General features: G+C 38.3%; 1 protein-coding gene across 4 annotated transcripts in view; it reads right to left on the reverse strand.

Annotated features, from left to right (window-relative positions):
• Positions 1–24,694, reverse strand: part of ZBTB44 (zinc finger and BTB domain containing 44) — a 70,616-nt gene that overhangs the window by 21,512 nt on the left and 24,410 nt on the right. For all 4 annotated transcript variants that reach the window (XM_082343109.1, XM_082343108.1, XM_082343107.1 and 1 more), the window contains exon 2: positions 6,308–7,381. In XM_082343109.1, coding sequence (XP_082199235.1) covers positions 6,308–7,325 — 1,018 coding nt within the window. In that variant the 5' untranslated portion in view covers positions 7,326–7,381. The remainder of the gene's footprint in view (positions 1–6,307; positions 7,382–24,694) is intronic.

Here is a 24,694-nt window from a genome sequence, read left to right on the forward strand (position 1 = left end):
CCCATGGATATTTCCAGTGTATGGCCTTCCTGGCAATGACACAACCTTGGTAAGACAAAGATAGGAACCAAGCATTGACGTACATCTTTAAACACCTCCAAATGAGCTATGAGTTTGTTTGATTATTGTTTATTTTTAGGGTAGATTTAGCATGGCGTCCTCATGCTAAAGAGCTATGCTGTAACAGCAAAAGAAAAACTAATAGATTCCGTATTGCTGATTGGGGAAATCCCAACTACTCTCAAGTAACAGGACCACACATCACACTGATGTTGCTCTGAAAGAACTCTGTAAGCTGATCTTTTACTCAGACTCTCCGCTGTCCCCATCATCCACAAACTTCAAGAGAGAAATAAAGAGAACACATGAGATCCTAAAACTATACTTATCAAAGCAGTTAAAAACCCTCTAACTTCCACAGTCTTAAGTACTGCCAAGAGCCTTGATAGCAATAAGACAAATCATCTCTACGACCCACAAGTCGACTCCTTATGAGTTAATAGTAGGCTGCCTTTTTCAAGTGGGAATTTTGGTTTAAATCTTAGGTTCTACACGATTACCAACTGATACTGCAATGATAACCCAGGTTTATCACAAACAGAGAAGAGCTTATGAATGATTTAAAATCTGGAGTTTTGGTTTTCTGGAAAAGATGCTGCCAGAGAAAACTCTCCACTGATTATCAATAGAAAGGAACTGATCAGATACTGTGAACAACTGATTCAGTGGTTAACAGTGTGAGGTGGCATTCACTGGAGTCATGTTTCCCAACTTAAAAGACACGCATCACATCCTTCCGACTCCTGTGCAGCCATTCCTTCTAAGGGATTCTCCAGAAGATACTGACTTCAAAAGTGGACAGCTCCTACCCAAGATGACAAAATCAGATTAATTTTCTGATTCTTCAGTACTCTTTACTATTAATCTTGCCTATTAAAACCAATACGATCTTTCTTCTTCATCCTATTGGTTTTGAACTCCTAAGATCTCCTTCTGCCACTTAAGGAAAAACAAAACTCTTGTTACTCCCCCCCCCAACCCCAGACCATAGTTACTAATCTGAATTTAACAGATTGCTGGATCTACTATCCTCCATCTGACCCTGCTGACAAAAACTTAATAACTGTTCTTTTAAGCACTACAGAAGGTAGATTCCCTTTTATAGGGAATATTATATCATATCCCAGGCTTCGGCCATAGAAAAATGGACCCTGACCTCAAATTAACATGTTTCTGCTGAAGTCATTACAATCCTAACAGCAAGACCTATTCAGTCAGAAAGACACTAATCCTGGGACCATCCTGATTACGATAGCCAGTTTGTTCTCTTCAGAGACACTTGAGCCTGGCTTGCAGGAACTATTTAACTCCACTTAAGGAATCTGTCCATTTTAAGGGACCAAAACTGGCTCACTCTTGCTGTAATGAATGATACTTACATTTCCAATACGCCCACTACTAGGATACTACTTCTATGTTGGACATAGGGTTTACACATGCCCGCTGCACACTAACTCATTCTGTGTATTTAAGTAACTTTGGGATTTTCAGGTATTAAAACCACCACCCCAACTTGTTCAACTACAGTTGTGTTCCTGGTGGTCTTGCTGGAGAGCACTGACATACTTAATCTAGATAGGTAATACTACCATTACTTTATGGTTATGGAAACCTGGTAAGGTTCAGTGACTTGTTCAAAGTCACACATCTAGTAAGTGGCAGAAACTGATAGCAGACTCCAAACCTGCCTGACTCCAAGTCCTGAACTTTTAATCATTACGCTATACTGCATATATGCTCAGTGTCGCAAATTCTTCCATCATTCTAACTGCTCACCTCAGCAAGTTTATTCACTATTTACACACAAACTGCCAAATTTCTCAACATCTTAACCGACCCTCATAAGTCGCTTCTCTTTTAATGGCAGATTTTAGAGTCTAGAAAAAACCCCTGAATTTCTTTGTTAGCATAGTAAACTGTGGATTATCTAAAACTATTTTATTTATCTTCAGTGTATACAGATAATCGAATACTTCAAGACAAATAATGAAGCCCTATCATGAAGTCCTTCTCACTTAAACAAATTTTCCTTAAACCATACCGGATATAGATGGCCAGCTTTTTGAGAAACAAGACCCAATCTAAACTTAGCAATTATTTCTCTCTTAAATTTGCTGTACTTACTGTATTTATTGGGAGTGTCAGATTTTACAACTTTTTGCTGGGCAACTGGCAATAAAAAGAACAGGTAAAATCTTATTTGAATTAATTTCATGAGTAATTAAATTATTATTTTAGAATTTCATAATGAGTATATTCAGTATTATACTCTCAGTCTCTAGAATGACAAACTACCTGCTATATATCATCTTTAATAAGTTAGTAAAATTAAGTACTCTTATGAAGTATTCTTATGGAATATGGAAAAAAAGTACCACACACATCTTCCTCTTCTCCCTCCTACATTTTTTCACTGCCTAATATACTTTAGGAATTTAACTTTTTTCTGTAAGGCTTTATTTTAGTGTACAGATTTGGAGTTAAGATAGGTTAGTTGAGAGTGATTAGTACATTTGCTATGAAGACAAGGGAAAAACACCTAATTTGGATTATCTGATTATACGATACTCAGATCAGAGTTCTTTGTACGTCTGCTTTGTAACAGAACCTACATTTGCAATAGTATATATTGGAAAGGAAGTATTCTTATAAAACTGAAAGGCTTATTCTACTTATGCTCCTAACTTCTCTATTTAATCATGTTAATGATATAATAAAGGCAAAATGTGAACTGATTAGATATACTTGAGAGTGGTAAAATAAGGCTATTTCACATATCTAATAAGGTTATTTCACATATCTAGTTAGCAAGATACTCAGATTAATATTTGGTTTCTAAGTTCTCAGATAAATAATTAAAACAGTAATTACTTATTAGTTCATTATTCAGAAGGTACCAAGGTGTTTTCAAGATTAAACATGTTAGTAATTTAACAAAAACTTGGTCACATTGTCAAATAGCTAGGATCTCCTGCCATCAAATATATTACTGAGTGTGTGGTCACTTGAAAAGCACAAGTATCTTGACCCAAATTTCGGAATATTATCTTTAGTAGGTATTATGAATAGAATTGTGTCCCCCCCCGCCCAAGACATATTCAAGTCCTAACCTCTAGTACCTGTAAATATAGCCCTATTTAGAAATAGGGTCTCTGCAGATGTATCAAGTTAGATGAGGTCATACTGGAGTAGGGTGGGCCATAATCCAATGAGTGGTGTCCTTAGGAGGGAGATTTGGTGCTGAAGCCAGAGACAGAGGGAAGGCCCCATAAAGATGGAAGCAGAAATTGGAGAGATGCAGCTACACGTTGAGGACTGTCAAGGAATGTTAGTAACTGTCAGAAGCTAGGAAGAAGCAAAGGATCCTTCCCTACAACCTTCCCTGCCAACACCATAATTTCAGACTTTTAGCCTTCTGAACTGTGAGGAAATAAATTTCTGTTGTTTTAAATCACCCAGTGTGTGACGGCTGCTGTGACAGCCCTGGGAAACTCATATGGTGGATCAAAATCCAAGAAATTAACAAAGGTAAGAGGCCCTCCTGGTTCTCCAATCTTTTGGAGAAATCCTCTTTATTGATCTTTGTTGGCTTTTCTTCTCTCCCTGAATATAGATACTTCTCAAGGATCAGTTCTTTGGCTTTGGCTCTTACATACACATTTTCCTGTTGAGAGTCAATCTGTCACTGCTAAAAGTCCTAAACTGGTCATCTCCAGTCTTGATCTCACCCACCCTGCCTTTCAACGGCTCTGTGGCACGTTGGCTGGTCATCACCCAAGCATGGTTCACACGGAACAAACTTTGCTGACTTACTCTTAAAACTGGGCTCCCACCTCCAACCAATGATTTTCAAAGTAGTTATGGCATCTAATAGATTCCTATCGAGTGTACAATTACCATTATTTTTTGTACCATTAAGAAAGAAAAAGTAATTGTAAAGATTATTAATTGTAAAACATATCTGAATTTAGAGATAATAAAATACGAAAAACTGTGACTTATAATCAATGAATACAATAAAATGGTATCAGTATTTTCCTAGTCATCCTGGTACCCTGACCCTCTTATTCCCTCAAACCACATATTCAATATCATCAGGTAGTAATGATTCTTCCTTTACAAAGTCTCTTAATACCCATTTTCTTTATAGTATTATGCTAAGCATCTTCATTCATACAAAGACAACTGTACTGTAACTGGTTTTTGGACTGTCTCTCCCCAGCCAACCCCCTATGAATTTGACCAGTATCAAATTCATTTTCCTAAAATATCTGTAAATGTTTTATTTTTCATTCATTTAAGGTAGACTCCTTATTACCACTAGGATAAAACACAAGCTGACTTGGCCAAGCTGTGGTAGACACTGCTAGTTGCATACAATATCCATTCTCCTGTAATTTTGTGAGGCAGTTACATACCCAACTAATATACATGTATTCCCAGATTCCCTTGCAGCTAGGAAAGATGACGTGACATAAACTGGCAGAAGTTTTTTTGGGACTTCTAGGAACATTTTCCATACAAGAGTTACCCCTTTCTAGAATATGAGGCTAAAGATGAAGCAAAAATCTTATAACCATGAAGCAATAAGTATATGGATGACAAACTAAGGATGGTGGATTATAAAAATATAAGGGGCCTAGGTCACTGTGGAGCCACTCTACTAGTCCTGGACTTCCTATTTCTGAATATTTTATGCAATAATAATAAAATCCCGTTTGGTTTAAGCCATTTTGAAGGGATTCTGTTATATGCAGTTGAATGCACTCCTAGCTGAAACTAGTGTTCAAGGCTTTTCACAACATGCTCTCAACTGCTCATTTTCCTTATTTCCCATTATTTTCTATACTTGTAGGTTTCCATGCTTGTAGGTTTCCATGCTTTATTCACATCATTGTGCATTGAATTCACTGCTTTATCAAATATGCAATGTTCTTCTACACCTCTGTGCTTTTATACATTTTCAAAGAAATGTCATTCCCTCACCTGGGCAAACTCCTACTTACTACATAAGATCCAGCTCAAATACACAGTGTTAACTTGCTCTTTCCTTAGTGAACCTCTGACACATTGTTCCTACCTCTAGTCTAGTGCTGATTGTTGATTTACTCATCTGCTTCCCCAATTAGACTATTAACTCCTCAGACGCAGGCACTATATGTCTTTTTCATCATATATCCCCAAGTTTGGCACATGGTAAGTTTTCAATAAATATTTTAATAAAGAATAAAACACTAACTGGATTTTTTTAACTGGTATTTTTTGCATTGAAAGTAATTCACAAATCACAGCTATATGAACTGTGCCATCATATATGTGTCCCATCAGATACTGTTCAACTATTTTCTTTGCTCCCCGTGGGTAACTTATTAAAAAAATATTGTAGTACTAATACCATCTAAAAAACCCAGTTACCATGTTTTATTCTTCTTAATATTTCCTATAGGATACAGCACAAAACTTTTATCTAATAAGCACTTAAAAATGCTTCACTTAGGGACTTCCCTGGTGGCGCAGTGTATAAGAATCCGCCTGCCAATGCAGGGGACACGGGTTCGATCCCTGGTCCGGGAAGATCCCACATGCCGCGGAGCAACTAAGCCCGGGAGCCACAACTACTGAGCCTCTGCTCTAGAGCCCGCGAGCCACAGCTACTGAGGCCCGCATGCCTAGAGCCCATGCTCTGCAACAAGAGAAGTCACTGCAATGAGAAGCCCATGCACCGCAACGAAGAGTAGCCCCCGCTCGCCGCAACTAGAGAAAGCCCGCGCGCAGCAACAAAGACCCAACACAGGGACTTCCCTGGTGGCGCAGTGGTTAAGAATCCGCCTACTAATGCAGGGGACACGGGTTCAAGCCCTGGTCCGGGAAGATCCAACATGCCACGGAACAACTAAGCCTGTGCGCCACAACTACAGAGCCTGCGCTCTAGAGCCCGTTGAGCCACAACTACTGAGCCCATGGGCCACAACTACTGAAGCCCGAGCGCCTAGATCCCATGCTCCACAACAAGAGAAGCCACTGCAATGAGAAGCCCGTGCACCACAACGAAGAGTAGCCCCCTCTCGCCACAACTAGAGAAAGCCAGCACGCGGCAACGAAGACCCAATGCAGCCAAAAATAAATTTATTAAAAAAAAAGAAAGACCCAACGCAGGCAAAAAAAAGAAAATTAAATTAAATCTTTTAAAAAAAGAAAAGCTAGACTTGACTTCATAGCATCATGGAAAACACAGAAGACGTTATACCTATAGAGGAAGACTGTGGACTAATCAGAAGGTCCTCTTGGACTTGTTCACTTCCTGGCACTGTCTGCTGATCACTCAGTGAACTCTGAGATGCACTGACAGGCTGGGATACTTCCTCATGGACCTCCTCATCACTTAACCTTTCTACTTTGACCCGGACATCTTCCTCGGTACCCAGAGGTAAGGTAGTTTTTGTGCTCTCACAAGTCACATAATCAGCCATTCTTCTACCTGTCTCAGATGGGCCAGGTAATTCTAAAGTCCGGGTATTTTCTGCTTGCTTAAGCTTATCAGGCTGAATCCTTCGATCAATTCCAAAAGGAAAAGTCCAGGGAAAAGCTAGAGAAGAGTCAACTGGTTGATTTCTATTTTCCGAGTAGGAAGCTGAAGAATTCAATACCTGTGGAGAACTTGTTTGTGTGCTACACTTTACAGGACTTTCAGGAGACATAACAATGTAGCTTTTGCGCTTTCTCCTCGACTCTCGGCAAACAGGAATGGTTCTTTCTACCACACTGCACTCTGAAGACACTGGAGAAATGCTTCCATCTCGAGACGTAAAATTGCAGTTAGAGTTATTTTCTTGTCCAGCATCTAGACCCTTTTCTGGTTGGCTGTTGGGTGTATTCCATAAAATGCTTGATTTCATGAACTCTGAGCAGGTGCTAGCAACACTGAACATTTGCATATAGCTGGCTGCAGCTAGAACATCAATGATATTTTCTGTGTTAATTGACAGAGTGGCTGTGTAAGCATATTCTAAAAGGGGTATAAAGCCAGTCACTGTAACATGATGCAAGTCCAACACATTCTTGTTCTCATCCTCTGCTTGGCCTACAAGTTTGGTGCGAAAGAAATCACTGCAAGCTGCTAGTACCACCTTATGTGCCCGGAAGATTTTGTCCTGGACACGAATAGTGATATCACAAAAATGTCCATCATTTCGAAGCATATTTAGCTTTCCAAGCATTTCCTGGCTGTGGGAAGAGGAGCTATGAGTAAATGTTTTCACACCCATCTTTTCCTTCCTCTTCTACCGATGCTCTTCAAGGATGCAAATGAATCAGAAATGTCCTAAAAGATAAATAAAATAAGCATTAATTGACGGTTTAGTAGCTGAAATAAAAGGTGATTTAGATCGTTTTCATGAGGCCACCATGCTAAATCAACAAGCTGAAAGATGGTAGTGAGAAAGTTAGTTCAAGGTAAGAAATATACTAAAATACATTCTCTATACCTGTCCCCTAAAGTGTCCTATCAGTGGAGTCTGTGAGCTAATGTCACACTTAATGAACTGCATAGTTTTAAATAATAATAGTTTGCAAATAATGACAATTATAGAGTACTATTTTCCAGATATAGTTCTAAATGCTTCACATTCGATAATTTTGATTGTCATTATGTCTCTACCAGTAGGTACATTTTATCCCCATTTAACAGAAAAAGGTTAACTACCTTGCTGAAGTCAGAAAGTTATTAAGTGGCAGACCCAGGGTTCAAATCCAGTCAGGCTGGCTCCAGAACCTACACTCTTAACCTCAATGCTTTATCCTGCCTCTTTTAGGATATAAAGCGAGTAAATACAAGTGACCAAGAGTCTAAGTTTTATGACGTGATAGGTCTGCATTCTTTCTTCAACAATTCCTCCAAGGCTGTTATAAGGGCTAAATGAGACAACGCACGCTGCACATGCTGAGCACAGTATTTGGCACCTGTGAGCACTCAAGTGAAAGCAGCTACTGCTGTTTAGATTACTAACGCGATAAAAGCACCTTTCTGAAAGAAAATTTATAAAACAAATAATGTTTAGTAATCAACTGATTGGATTTTCCCTTAAAAAAAAGTTGGTTTGCCTGTATCACATTTTACATTTATTCACTAAAAATATAAAAAACTGACATTCTTAAATACTTTTAATTTTGCAACTCTAATAATACTTTTAAATAATAGTTTTTACAGTACTTTCCCCCTAGACTCTTTTTACATCCTCTATGTGAAGTCACGGAGGCTTGTATTAGCCCCTTGATGAAGATAAGAAAACACTAATGCTCAGAGAAGTTAAATGGCTAACAAATGACAACCAAAGCTACGATCTGGGTCTTTTGACTGTTAGATTGCTTTTCCAATATAAGAACACATAGCTATGTACATCAATTATTTTATCTAAGACAAATAACTTTTCTTTTTTTTTAAAAAAAAAGTACTAAAATAAATGCAAAACAAATTTGGGGAAACACTTTTTGTAAATCATCTCTAGATAAAGAAGATTTCAAATGCCTCAAAAATATAGCCACCAGTTAAAAATGATGTTGAAGATGATGAATATTTAATTGACCTGGAAAAATGTGTGGTTCTGAGTATTAAACGAATGCACAATTACTGAATACAGTGAACACTCAACAGTGGTCATTACTATGTATTTAGAGAAAAATGTGATGAGAGTATATAGACGATAATCATCCTTGTGAAATGTATACACATATGTATATATTTGTACACACATACACACACACACACACACACACAGAACAAGAGAACATGAGGTCTTAACTAGAGATTCATGGATTCACTAAGGGTGCCATGATCCTTCTGAAATTGCACACAGAAAAATGCGTGTATTGATGGTAGCTTTCATCATATTCAAGGGAATCACTGGTAGACTATGGGTGTTTATTCTCTTCTTTTTATACATTAAACAATTTTTTTCTTTTAAAAAGCACCATACTGCTGCAAAACCCTAGGGTTTCAGTTCCTCTTGGTTCGAACCCCAAAGCCATGCAGAATAGGTCTACTTCTTCTTTCCCCTTGAAAAAGCTTTCAAAAACTGAAGATGGCCATCACATTCCATTCTTTCCTAAGGTTTTGTTCTTTAAGCTAAACATCCCTTGTCCCTTTAAGTTCTCCTTAAAATTTGATGAACATCCTTGCTATGCTCTCAACAATCTCCATTTCCCATATTCCTTTAAAACTGGTTCCCAGAGTTGTACACAATATGACAGGTATGGCAGGATTATAACTTGAGCATAACTTTACTATTTTTACCTCCCTTGTCTGCGTACAAATATTAGTAAGACTAAACCCGGTATTCTAACAGTCAAATCATACTACTGCCTGATTTTGTTTATGCTATTGAAAACTTAATTCAATAATCGACTGATTAGACGTGAGGAACTTTATTATGTAAAGAGAAGAACACAATTAAAAATAAAACATTGTCCTTGACCTCATTAAGTTTACAGTCTTGGGCTTCCCTGGTGGCGCAGTGGTTAAGAATCTGCCTGCCAATGCAGGGGACATGGGTTCGAGCCCTGGTCCGGGAAGATCCCACATGCCACAGAGCTACTAAGCCCATGCGCCACAACTACTGAGCCTGAGCTCTAGAGGCCGCGAGCCCCAACTACTGAGCCCGTGTGCCACAACTACTGAGCAAGCGTGCCACAACTACTGAAGTCCGCGTGCCCAGAGCCCATGCTCCGCAACAAGAGAAGCCCCCGCTCACCACAACTAGAGAAAGCCCATGTGCAGCAACGAAGACCCAATGCAGCCAAAAAAAAAAACCCAAAAAACTTAGTCTTTATGAAGACGACACACGTACCTAATTAAAACTACACAGCTAGTGCTATGTGAAAGCAAATAAAGAAAAATTTAATTCAGAATGTGCAGGGCAGAAGAGGCACCATGGAGGGCAGGGCGTAATGAGAGCAGAACTCTGCCGGGTGATAAAGCAGATGGGAGTGCCGGGCTCTCATGGGACCTCACACGACCTCAGTGAGTGCTCACCATCCTGACTGCCTTGCGTACAGTGTGTGCACTGTACTGGCAAATTGTTGTTAATGGCACTATAAGTTACTCTAAATGTGGGCATGCAGAGGTCGTCAGTTCAAACATCAATCCACTACATAAACATCACTTTCGAATGTTCTTTGTAAGTAAATGTACATGTGAAGGGGAAAAGATTTTAAAAAAGACACCCTAAAGATTTCCAGCTGAATAAATATAAAAAATTCACTGAATATTCCAACATGAGAAGACAAAATGATCAATCTGAGGTTCTTCTTCATCTCATAACACAATAAATGGCATGAAGCTCTGTGCCAAGCCAGCCAGGTAAGGCCGCTGAAGTAACTACCCTGACCAATCAGAGGCGACATCTCAAATATAAACCTGCCCGTGTGCTTTCCCAAAGACAAGCAATCACAACGAGACACCAGGCAGCTAGGACTGATCTGACCAAACTACCATTTAACGTATCTTCTGATTTCTCTCTCACAGTAATGAGATGAAGAGGGAAAAAAAATGGGAAAGCTTTACTTGAAGTTTTTTGTTCATTTGCTGTACCCCAGTAAACTGGCTTCTTTAAAAGCCAAGCCATCAAGAGCACTTAGTTTGATCAGGATCATGTGGTTCAGGGAGGAACATGCCTTCAAGCAAGTGACACTCATAATCCAGGGACCATCTGCATGAACAAAGGTGTGAAAGCAAGAAATTAAATAGTATATTTGGAGAACACGTGCAACAGGGTGTTGAAAACATTTCAATCTTGGTTTGGGTGGAGGCCCCAAACAACAGATACTGCATCCAAAGTGAGGTGCAAGGCCACCTGTGCATGGAGGCAGGGGAAAACTTAGTTTCAACCTTTAGTTACACCCACCTTCCACGTTCAAAGAATCAAACGTTAGAAAAGGATTTTTGCCAAGTGATCAGTGTGTTGCGAGTTTCAAACCCTCTCCCACTCCCTTCTACTCCCCCATAATGGAAAGGGGTTAAGGCAAGTTTGCCTTTAGTTTACGGAAAATGTGTCATACTTGAAAAAAATCTAATGGATACAAGTCTGATTTAAACTCTGGCCAAGACTAGGAAGTATGCTTACCATCTCCCAACAGCATATAAAACAATGCCCGGGGTGGCTGAAGAGACTCTGGTGCCCAAATACTGGGTGCACATCCTGGTACCACCATGTGTAGCGGTGGGACCTTAGGCAAGTCACCAAACTTCACTGTAATTTCTTCAGCAGTGAAACAGGGATAACAGAACCTACTTCAGAGAGCTCTGAGCATTAACTGGCCTGATACACATAAAGTGCTTTTAACCGTACTTAGCACGAAATAAATGCTACAGAAACATCAGCCGCTGCTGCTACTGTTATTAAAGACCTTTTCTTCTGATTCAATCCTGGCTTCTCTCAGTCCTGGAGGGGCCAGAAACCACAGTCAGCAAATGAGGAGGAATAAAAGGGCAGAGAGGAAAAACAGAAAGAAAAAGGAAGCCAAACAAACCTCACTTTCCACTGCAGACCTATAGTAGGCCTGAGGTGGGCAAACAAGAAAACCTTTAACTCTGAATTAAATTTATTAGTTCTCGAAAATAATGTTTCTGTTCCCTGAAAGTAACCAGAAAAGTTATTAAGACTTGCCCTTGAAGAGGCTGGAGGGAGTATTAACTCCACAGAATAAATTTATATGGATGGTGGAAGACAAAAATAAAATGGATTCTGAGTACCTTCCGTAAATTGTGTTTGTTCAATGTAATGGTTACACACATATGGTACAAAGTATAATACAGACGGAGGTATGGAATGGAAGGAAGATGAAGATTAGACTGGGGAATGCCCTGTATGCCATGTACTTATTACATTAATTTCCCAACACAGGTCTGTGAAAACTTAGTCTCATGGCATACTCTATAATAAATTACACAAATATAATTTAGAAATACTGCAGTAACACACATTGTGGCAAAACTTGGAATGAGATTATGTTATTTGAAAAAGTCATACATAATATGGGTAGTACAGAAGCCAGAAAGTATGTCCTGAAATTTTTATAAATTAGATAATTCTATTTAAAAAAACCTCGTATCTCTCCATATGCGTATAGATGAATATGTATGTGTGTAGTTATATATTTAATTTGGAACTCATTTAAAATTCTCAAATAAATATTTTTTAAATCCAATTACTAATGCAGAGTTTATGTAGCACTCAAAATAAAAATGTATTTTGGGGACTTCCCTGGTGGCACAGTGGTTAAGAATCCGCCTGCCAATGCAGGCGACATGGGTTCAAACCCTGGTCTGGGAAGATCCCACATGCTGTGGAGCAACTAAGCCCATGCGCCACAACTACTGAGCCTGCACTCTAGAGCCCGCGAGCCACAACTACTGAGCCCACGTGCTACAACTACTGAAGCCCGCGCACCTAGAGCCCGTGCTCCGCAACAAGAGAAGCCACCGCAATGAGAAGCCCGTGCACCACAATGAAGAGTAGCCCCCGCTCACCGCAACTAGATAAAGTCCGTGCATAGCAACGAAGACCCAATGCAGCCAAAAATAAATAAATAAATAAATTTAAAAAAAAATGTATTTTGTAATAGTTTGCAATTTGAACTAGTGAGTAATTCAGAAAGTTCCCTTCCCATCCCTTTTATTCCAAATTACTTATGAAATAGTATATACGTGTTTATGAAAGCGGCCGTTGCTAAACAACATATATTTTAAGGAGAGAAAAAAATCCTATGATTCTGTTTTGCAGTTGGGTTGAAAAACATTTACCAAATAAGGTATATAGCCCAGTTGCTAGAATAGTTTAAGTTAGACAAATACTAAGTTTTGAACTCTGACTCTTCCATTTACCATTCAGGCATTAATCTTAAGTCTAGTTACTTCATCTCTCTATGCTTCAGTTTTCTCATTTGTAAAACAGGAATGGAAATTACACTTTTAAGATAGTCAAGAGGACTGAATTAGCACAATTCCTGGCACAAAGTAAACATTCAATAAATGTTAGCTTCTATTATTACCCTAGAAAAAGTGTGAATAAAACGAAATGGAGATAAAATTTCAAAATATCTACTCTATTTCTTATATGACACAGAGCACATCTTGAATATGTATATTTTGATATAAAGGTTAACTGATAAAAATTATCAGAGGATTTGAGATTAAAATGGAGTAGCTCGGACTTCCCTGGTGGCACAGTGGTTAAGAATCCGCCTGCCAGGGGTGAGATGTGACAGGGTGAGAGAGTGTCATGGACATATATACACTACCAAATGTAAAATAGATAGCTAGTGGGAAGCAGCCGCATAGCACAGGGAGATCAGCTCGGTGCTTTGTGACCACCTAGAGGGGTGGGATAGGGAGGGTGGGAGGGAGGGAGATGCAAGAGGGAAGAGATATGGAAACATATGTATATGTATAACTGATTCACTTTGTTATAAAGCAGAAACTAACACACCATTGTAAAGCAATTGTACTTCAATAAAGATGTTTAAAAAAAAAAAAAAAAAAAAAGAATCTGCCTGCCAATGCAGGGGACACGTGTTCAAGCCCTGGTCCAGGAAGATCCCACATGCCGCGGAGCAACTAAGCCCGAGCGCCACAACTACCGAGCCTGCACTCTAGAGCCCGCGAGCCACAAATACCGAGCCTGCGCTCTAGAGCCCGCGAGCCACAACTACTGAGCCTGCACTCTAGAGCCCGTGAGCCATAACTACTGAGCCTGCGCTCTAGAGCCCGCATGCCACAACTACTGAGCCTGCACGCCGCAACTACTGAAGCCTGCATGCCTAGAGCCCGTGCTCCACAAGAGAAGCCACCGCAATGAGAAGCCTGCGCACCTTAACGAAGAGTAGCCCCCGCTCGCCGCAGCTAGAGAAAGCCCGTGTGCAGCAACGAAGATCCAATGCAGCCAATAAATAAATAAATAAAATTTTAAAAAAATGGAGTAGCTCTTCAGCATATAAAGTGAGGTGGCTGCCTCAGATGATTAAAGAGAAGTAATGAGAGACTGCTAACCTTGAAACTAATTTGCGAGGATGTGAAACTTGATATTTAATAAGAATTTGCATGTTTAAATATCCAGCCACATCTCAAAACTGGACACTAACTTTCCAAATTATTCTAACAAGGTTTTAATTATGCTAAAACTGAACTGAGATAACTTCGTTCCCACCCTATATTCTAATTAAAACCAATCAAGGACAGAAAAGAAGGTTAGGGAGAGAGACATACTGAATTTAAGATGCCTCTAATAGGAATATCCAGGTGGAATTTATATATGAAGTATCTGTACTAGTTGACTGTGTACAGTAGCAAATGCAGCACTAGGTCCTTCAGATATGTTATCTCACATGAGGTAAGATGATAATAATCTGATTTTACAGAGGAATTGAGACTTGAAACACTGCTTGTTTGAGGCCAATTATGTTTATGTTTATACCAATGCTAAGGACCTAGGACCTTATGCAATAGGTAACCACTGGAGAACCGTTGGAGAGCAGTGTTACTTATAGCTACATTTTAAGATTATCCTGGTAGCAATATAGAGGGTGGCTGTTATAGTAGTACAAGATAAGATAAAATCGAACTAAGTCAGTGGCAGTGAGGATAGAGAACATAAGTTGAGAAACATTTAGGAGGTAAAACCACCTAGGCATGATTTTGTGTTGGGGATGGGATAGGGGAGTAGTAGGAAACAAGAATGTAACCCTAGGTTTTGACATGGATGGTTGAGTGGATGGTATTTTCACCAAACAAGGCAGTGAAAGAGGAAGAGCTGGTTTTGGTAGGGGTTATATTTGAATGAAAAGAAATATATTGGTTTTAAGCATACAATCTGAAATACTTCTGAGAGGAATATCCACGAGTACATGTATATATGAAGTTGCCCATTCTGGTCTGGAGTTCGGGGAAGAGGTCGGAGCTGGACCTAAATACTGGGTTTTCCGTAAGTCACTGGTAAATTTCATCCTGTTGAATTTGTTAGAGCCTAAGATATCTAAAGAATGTGTAGGGAGCAGAGGCAGGAAAGCAAGTTGTGAGAAGCTTGGAGCAAGTAGAGAGCAAAAGGATTTGGTGAAAACATTTTATGGTGTCTAATTTATATTTTGAACCTGTCCAGTATTTAGCATAATACAGAGGCAGTGAAATACGTGAATGGATAGATATATGTCCTGAAATTTCTATCTGGTTTGGCTATATAAAGTGCCTATATCTATTCATTATCAGTGGTTAAAAGGTGAAGATAAAGTTGCAATTTGAATTTACAGCCTTGAATTTGAATTAAAAGCATCAGTATGAACTCATAACGTAGTTAATCTTCAGCCATGAATATCCCTAGCACCCAGGCTGGCTTCCAAATTCCATTTCCCACTAAAAGAAATCATGGCTCCTGAGAAACGGCAGATTGCACTTTGGGGGCAGTAAATGTCCACCTGGAACATCTTATCAGCTATGCAAGGAAGCTATCAAAGATCGCTAGGGGTATGCCAAAATGCAAGTCACTTTGAGGAGGTTCCCAATGGCAAAAAATGGAACAGTAAACTGAATCAATGAAATACATTCATGAGTTCACATGACACTAGAAACAAAAACAAACCTAATCCATCACCTTTAAAGATGCTAATGAACCAAAAAATTATTTTGAAAACTGGTTTTAAAAAGAGGGAAAGAGGGACTTCCCTGGTGGTCTAGTGGCTAAGACTCCGTGCTCCCAATGCAGGGGGCCCAGGTTCGATCCCTGGTCAGGGAACTAGATGCCACATGCATTCTCCAACTAAGAGTTTGCATATCACAACTAAGGAGCCCGCATGCCGCACCTAAGGAGCCCACAGCTGCAACTAAGACCCAGTGCAACTAAATTTAAAATAATAATAATAATAATAATAATAATAATAAAAGATCTCACATGCCACAACGAAGATCCTACATGCCTCAACTAAGACCTGGTGCAGCCTAAATAAACAAATTAATTAATTAATTAATTATTAAAAGGGGGGGGAGAATAAAGCATCTATCCTGCCTTTCCAATATAAACAGTGTTTTTAAGTAATCAAATAGAATATGAAAGGTTTCTCTTTATAGAAATATTCCAGTTAATAAATGAAGAAAGAATGTCAGAATTAGAAGAACACCATTTTGCACGCCCCCCCCCAAATAAAGAGGCATTAATCATCATGGTTTATAACTTCACAGAAAGAGCAGTAAGACACTGCAAAAAAGACTGAACAAAAATCTGACCAAGTTTCTAGATCCAACTACCAATTCACAGTAAATACAGAGGAACAGGAATATGTTAAGCTATACCACTGCAGTGCAAACAGCAAATTTAGACTGTGAGAAACTCTACAGGACAGAAGACTTGGAAGGAAAAAAACAGCAAGGAAGAAAGAGATAAAGGGGGAACTAGAATGGGGAACTTTGTGCATATCTTAAAGAATAAACTTATGAGATAATTGGAAATTTGTTTTTATTGACTACTTGAAAATGTCAAGAAATTATTGTTAATTTTTAAATGCAATAACATCGTTATACATTTTATAAAACAGCTTTACTGAGATACAATTCACATCCTATACAATTCATCCCTTTAAAGTGTAGAATGCAAAGATTTTTGAGTATTTCATGTATGTACAAAAAGTACCCATTTTAGGACTTTCTCATACCTCAAAAAGAAACCCTGTATGTTAGCTAACACCACCATCCTCTCCCCTCCACCTCACCTTCCACCTCTCTGCCAACCCTAAGCAACCACTAATCTACTTTGTTTCCATAAGTTTCTTTATTCAGCACTTCCACATGAATGGAATCATATAATTTGTGAACTGTGGCTGGCTTCATTCACTTACCATAGTGTTTTCAAGGTACATCCAAGTTGTAGCAAGTATCAGTGTTTCACTAATTTTTATGCCCAAATAATATTCCACTGTATGGATGTAGCACATTTTATCTATTCACCAGTTGATGGACATTTGGGTTGTTTCCACCTCTTAGCTATTACAAATAACTGTAACCATTTGTGTACAAGTTTCTGTCTGGACACACGTTTACTATTTTCCTGAGTACCACTTTAGGAGTAGAATTGAGTCCTAGGATAACTCTTTGCTTAATTGTTTCAGAAACTGCCAGGCTGTTTTCCAAAGTGGCTGTACCTTTATGTTCTGATTTCTCCAAATCTCACCAATACTTCTTATTATTTGACTTCCTGATTCTAGCCATCCTAATGGGTGTGAAGTGGTATCTCACTGTGGTTTTGATTTGCATTTCCCTGATAACTAGTGATGCTGAACATCCATCTTTTCATGTGCTTATTGGCTATCTGCAAATCATCCTTGGAGAAATGTCTATTCAGCTGCTTTGTCCATTTTTTAACTGGGTTGTCTTTTTATTATTGAATTGTAAAAGTTCTTTATTCAAGACACAAGTTGCTTATCAGATATACAGTTTACAAAAATTTTCTCCCATTCTGTGGGTTGTTATTTCACTTTCTTGGTGTCCTCTGAAGCAGAAGGTTTTAATCTTGATGAAGTTTAACATCTATTTTTTTCTTTTGTTGCTTGTGTTTTTGGTGTCATATCCACGAATACCTTGCCAACTCCCATGTCATGAGGAATTACCTGTCTTATTCTAGCAGTTTTATAGTTTTAGCTCATTTTGAGTTATTTTTTATATATGATGTGAGGTAAAGGTCCAACTTCATTCTTCTGTATGTGGCTACACAGTTGTCCCAGTACTATTTGTTAAAAAGACTATTCTTCCCCATTCAATGGTCTTGACAGCCTGGTTGAAAATCAGTTAAGCATAGATGTATGGGTTTACATCTGGAGTCTCAATTCTATTCCATTGTTCTATATGTCTATCCTTATTCTTATTGATTACTGCTACTACATAGTAAGTTTGAAATCAGGAAGTCTGAGTCCTACAAATTTGTCCCTTTTTCAATATTGTTTTGGCTATTCTGGGTTCCTTGTAACTTACTTTATTTATTTATTTACGGCTGCGTTGGGTCTTCGTCGCTGCATTCAGGCTTTCTCTAGTTGCGGCGAGTGGGGGCTACTCTTCGTGGTGGTGCACGGGCTTCTCTTGCTGTGGAGCATGGGCTCTAGGCACATGGGCTTCAGTAGTTGTGGCGCACGGGCTTAGTTGCTCCACGGCATGCGGGATCTTCCTGGACCAGGGCTCGAACCTGTGTCCCCTGCATTGGCAGGCGGATTCTTAACCACTGCATCACCAGGGAAGCCCCCCTTGTAACTTTTAGAATCAGGGTGTCAACCTCTACAAAAAAAATCAGCTGAGATTTTTTTTTAATTCATTAATTAATTAATTTTGGTTGCATTGGGTCTTAGTTGCAGCTTGTCAGCTCCTTAGTTGCAGCATGCAGGCTCCTTAGTTGTGGCATGTGAACTCTCTAAGTTGCAGCATGCATGTGGGATCTAGCTCCCTGACCAGGGATCGAAACCGGGCCCCCTGCTTCGGGAGTGCAGTCTTATCCACTGCGCCACCAGGGAAGTCCCTCATCTGAGATTTTGACAGTGATTGTGCTCAAGTTATAGATTAGTTTGGGGTGTACTGCCATCTTCACAACACAGAGGCTTCCAATCCATGAACATGGGGTGTTTTTCCATTTACTTAGACCATCTTTAATTTCTTTCAACAATGTTTGGTAGTATTCAAAGCATAAGTTTTGCACTTCCTTTGTTAAATTATTTCCTAAGTATTTTATCCTTTTTGATGCTACTGTGAATGGAACTGCATTAATTTCATTTCTGATGGTTCATTGTTCATCGTATTCCTTTATAATCTTTATTATTTCCTTCCTTCTGGTTGCCTTAGCTTTAGTTTTCTCTTCTCTTCCCAGTGTCTTAAGGGGAAGGATGGTTATTAATTTGAGAGCTTTCTTCTTCCTTAATATAGGTATATACAACTATAAATTTCCATCTAAGCATTGCTAAAGCTGCATACCATAAGTTTTGGTACGTTGTATCTTCATTTTAATTCACCTCAAAATGTTTTCTGATTTCCTGTTCAACTCCTTCTTTGACCCGCTGGTTCTTTAGGAATGCATTGTTTTATTTTCACATACCTATGAGATTTCCAAAATTTGTCCTGCTATTGATTTCTAATTTCATTCCAATAAGGTCTCAGAACATACTTTGCATTATTTCAACCTCTGAAGGTCTACTGAGGTTTGTTTTACAGCCTACCATATGAGCTACACTGGAGAATGCACTTGAGAATGTATATTCTATTGTTAATGGGTGCAGTGTTCTATAGTTGTCTGCTAGGTCTAGTTGGTTTACAGCGTCTACTTCCTGTTGATCTTCTGTCAGCTATTCTATTCTCTTTATTTATTTATTTTATTTTTTGGCCATGCCATGTGGCATGTTGGGATCTTAGTTCCCCGACTAGGGATCCAACCCGTGCCCCCTGCAGTGGAAGTGTGGAGTCCTAACCACTGGACCACCAGGGAATTCCCAAGCTATTCTATACATTACTAAAAGTGGTGTATTGAAGTCTCCATCTATTAATGTTGAATTGTCTATCTCTCCATTTCTGTCCATTTTTGTTTCATGTATTTTGGTACTCTGTTGATAAGTGCATTAATTTTTATAATTGTTGTATCTTCCTGATGAAGTGACCCTATAATCATTATAAAATGTCCCTAGTAACATTTTTTGTTAAAGTCTATTTTGTCTGCTATTAGTACAACCACTCTGGTTTTCTTGTAGTTGCTGTTTGCATGGTAAATATTTTTTCTATTCTCTTTCAATCTGTGCCTATCTTTGGATCTAAAATGTGTCTCAGACTTCCCTGGTGGCACAGTGGTTAAGAAAATGCCTGCCAATGCAGGGGACATGGGTTTGAGCCCTGGTCCGGGAACACCCCACACGCTGCAGAGCAACTAAGCCTGTGTGCCACAACTACTGAGCCTGCGGTCTAGAGCCCGTGAGCCACAACTACTGAGCCCAAATGCCACAACTACTGAAGCCCGTGCACCTAGAGCCCATGCTCTGCAACAAGAGAAGCCACCGCTATGAGAAGCCCGCACACCGCAACGAAGAGTAGCCCCCACTCGCCGCAACTAGAGAAAGCCCACGCGTAGCAACGAAGACCCAACGCAGCCAAAAACAAATTACTTAATTAAAAAAAAAAAGTATCTCCTGTAGACAGCATGTAGCTAGATCATTTTTTTTTGGTAGCCCAATTTGAGAATCTCTGCCTTTTGACTGTTTAATCCAGTCACATTTAATGTTATTATTGATACAGCTGGATTTATGCCTTTCATTCTAATTTGTTTCTATATGTCTCATGTCTTTTTTGTTCCTCTATTCTTCCTGTAGTGAATTCTTTTGGATTAAATGAGTATTTTCTAATGTAGCACTGTAATTTCCTTAATGACTTTTCTATTTTTTTGAGTTACATTCTCAGTGACTGCTCAAGAGTTTACCATATAAATCTCAACTTACCAGAGTCAGCTGTTGATTTCTACTAGCTTAATATCAGTGACACACAGAAACATTACTCCTTCCTCACTTTTCCTAGTACTATTATTATATATATATTAATGTTACAAACACAACATTGTTATGATCATTACACTTGTTTAGGCTAATACAGTTTTGTTCCCCCCGTTTTTGAGCTATTATTGACAAATACATTACATTCATTACACTTCTATATGTTATAGGCCCAATATTACATTATATACCTATTTTATAACTTGTGTTTTAAATCAGTTATGAGAAGAAAGAAAAATATCCATTTCTACTATTTTTAATAATTACGTATTTACCTATACCAATGCTCTTTTGTTTGTGTGTGCATTTGAATTACTATCTAGGGTCATTCGTTTTCAGCCTTAAGAACTTCTTTCAGTTTTTCTTATAAGGTGGTCTGCTAGCAAGAAAATCAGTTTTTGTTTAAAATATTTTGCTTTCACTTTAGAAAGACAGTACAGGGTTCTTGGTTGACAGTTTTTTTCTTTGAGCACTTTGAATATGTTATCACACTGCTTTCTGGCCTCCCTTATTTCTGATAGGCAGTCAGCTATTAATCTTACTTGGGAGGGTTCCATTGTAAGTAACGAGTTATTTTTCTCTTGCTGCTTTCAAAATTTTCTACTTGTCTTTGATTTTCAGCATTTTTACTATGATAGGTCTGTTTGGAGATTTCTTTGCATTTTTCTTACTTGGGAATTCATAGAGCTTCTGGATATGTAGGTTACTTTTCTTCAAAAAATTTGAGACGTTTCCTGTCATAATTTCTTCAAATATTTTTTCTTCTCTTTTCTCTCTCCTCTCCTTCTGGTAATCCAATTACACATATGTTGGTGTGCTGGATGGTGTCCCACATTCTTCTGAGACTGTTCATTTTTCTTCATCTTTTTTCCTCTCTGTTCTTTGGTTTGAATAATCTCTACTGTGCTACGTTCAAGTCTGCTAAATCTTTCTTTAGCCAGGTCAAACCTACTAATGAGTCCCTTTAGTGAATTTTTTATTTCTGTCATTGTGTTTTTCAATTCCAGAATTTCTATTGTTCTTTCCAACAACTCCTATTTACTATCAATAGTCCCTGTTTTATGTGAAATTGTCATTACACCATCCTTTACTTCTTTAATCACGCTTTCCTTTAGTTCCTTTAATTTCCTTTAGTGAATATATTTACAATGGTTACTTTGAAGTCTTTTTCTGTTAAATCTGATAACTGGTCTCTCTCTCACAGGCAGTTTTTGTGTTGCCTGCTTTTTTTCTGGTATATGTAGCCAATATTTTATAACTATAAATGGAGTAAAACCTTTAAAAATTGTGAATCACTATTGTGTATACCTGAAACAATACAATACTGTACATCAACTATACCTCAATAAAAAATTTTTTAAAAAGCCTTCTACAACTATTAAGTCACAGGACACGAGGTAAACATGAAGAAGTCAAGTGTATTTTTACACAATAGCAACGAACAATAGGAAATCTAAATTTAATTAAAAAAAAATTTAAACCCTCAATATCATTACAGTAATCCCAGAAAAAAACCCTTAAATATAAAACTAACAAAACATGTACAGAACCTATATGCTGAAAAGTATAAAACATGGATAAAAGAAACTAAGGAGGACCTAGGTAAATGGAGAAACATTATTTTCATGAATTGGAAAACAATATAATAAAAATGTGATTCCTTCTCAAATTGTTGTACAAATTTAACACGATTACAATTACAGCAGGATTTTTTTTTTGTAGGTACAGACATGTTGATTCTAAAATTTATATACAAAGCAAAAAGAACTAGAATGGACAAAACAATTTTGAAAGAGAAAAATGAAGTTAAAGTTATCAAACTAAGTTAAACACTTACTATAAAGCTACCATAATCCAGACAGAGTAGTATTAGCAAAAGGACAGACACAGAGACCAATGGAACAGAAGAGAAGCCAAAAATATATCCACACAAACATGGCTGATTTTTGACAAAGGGGCAAAAGCAATTCAATGGAGTAAAGAAGGTCATTTCAGTAAATGTTATTGCAACAACTGAAATTCCATATATGAAAAGAAAACCTTGACTAAACCTCATCCTTCACCCAAAAGTTAACTCAAAATGGGTCACAGATCTAAATGTAAAGCTAAAACTATACAACATCTTTAAAAAAAGATAGGAGAAAACCTTCGTGACCAGAGGTTAGGCAAAGAGTTCTTAGATATTAAACCAAAAGCACACTGAAAAGCAAAAAGACGATAAATTGGACTTCAAAATTAAAAACTTTTGTGAAAACACTATTATTAAAAGAGAATGAAAAGACAAGCTCCAGCTTGGAAGAAATTATTTGCAAATCACACATCTGTCAAAGAACTTTTATCCAAAATACGTAAAGAGCTCTTACAACTAAATGGTAAGAAAACAACCCCATGAAAAAATGGGCAAGAGAGAGTTTTGATTCTGGGCCAAGATGAATATAACACTTCTTTCTATTCCTTCCACTTAGTACAGTTAAGCACTATGTACATTATGTATAAAATAAACATAAGACAACTTTGAAAGACGGAGAAATAGTAGACCTGCAAGGAATGACACCGGTGAGTCCTCTGAGTTTTATATTTACCTATTATTTCCTGGACTGGGTGAAAGGAGCCAGAAGGCCAACAAATGCCAGAAGGTGCAGACAAAAAAAAAGTTCCAAGAAAAGCCAGCTCTTTATAGCCAAAGAACAAGGCAAGAGGAAGCCTAGTAAGAAAGAAAATGTTTAAGACAATAATTGCTCTACTCAGTCGAACGCCACAGAAAAAACTCTTACTTCAACCACATCAACACAGGCCAAGCGAGGAGCTGAGATGTCTCCCTTTCCACAAGCGTAACGAGGTGCCTCTGCCACCTGTTGGTATGTGTCAGAGAAGGCCAAGGCAGGTACGGACTTCCATCCCTGCCCAGTGATAAAGAGGACCCCCCCATTAGTCAGTGGAGTCCACAAGGGGAGAGTAAACAAGGTGTTCCTCCTCTTTCACCAGGGTAGTTCAACACAGGCCTAGTGGGGAACTCAAACTTCCAACTCTGACCAGCAGTAACTAGGCACTATTTTCTCCACCATGTATTTTTTCACCTCTACCTAGTAGTAATGAGGCAGAGCCCCCCTTCCCTTGCTGGAGTTGTGTCTGAGGAGGCCTGCTAAAACTGAAGATTTAAGTAAGATCCAGAGCCTCATAACATAAATCCAAAAATGTCCAGGATACAACAGAAAATCATTCATCATACAAGGAACCAAGAAAAACGTCAATTTGAATAAGAAAAGTCTATGGATGCCAACACTGAAATGACACAAATGTTCTAACTGCTTGACAAGGATTTTAAAGTAGCCATCATAAAAATGCTTTAAGGAATCATTATGAACATGCCTGTAACAAATGAAAAAATAGAAAATGTCAGTAAAAGAATAAAAGATAAAATACAATAACGGAAATGAGATACCACTTCACACCCACTAGAATGTTGTTATCTGCCAAAAAGACAGACAATGACAAATGTTGCTGAGAACACAGAGAAACAGAAAACTTCACACACTGCTGCTAGGAGTACAAAATGGCACAGCCACTTGGGAAACAGTCTTGGAAGTTCCTTAAAAGGTTATACAGAGTCATCATATGTTCTAACAACTCTACCCACCCAAAAGAATTGAAGAGATGTCCACACAGAAACCTTTACAGCATAGCAAAATATTCACGGTACTCAAAAAGTAAAAACAACCCAAATATCCATCATGGATGAATGGACAAATAAAATGTGGTATATTTACACAATGGAGTATTATTTGGTAACAAAAAAGAAATGAAGTACTGATACATGCTACAACATGGATAAAATTTGAAAACATTATGCTAAGTGAAAAAGCCAGTTACAAAGGACCACATATTGTATGATTCCTTTTATATGAAATGTTCTGAACAGGCAAATCTAGAGAGACAGAAAGTAAATTAGTGGTTGCCTAGGGTTGGGGAGTGGGGAAATTTGGGGGTAACAGCTAAGGGGTTCAGGGATTTTTTAGGTAATGGAAAATGGTCTAAAATTGATTGTGGTGATTGATGCACAAATCAATGAATATACTAAAAGCCACTGAACTGT

This window comes from Balaenoptera borealis, assembly GCF_965194805.1.
Source record: "Balaenoptera borealis genome assembly, chromosome: 11".
NCBI classification, from domain to species: Eukaryota; Metazoa; Chordata; class Mammalia; order Artiodactyla; family Balaenopteridae; genus Balaenoptera; species Balaenoptera borealis.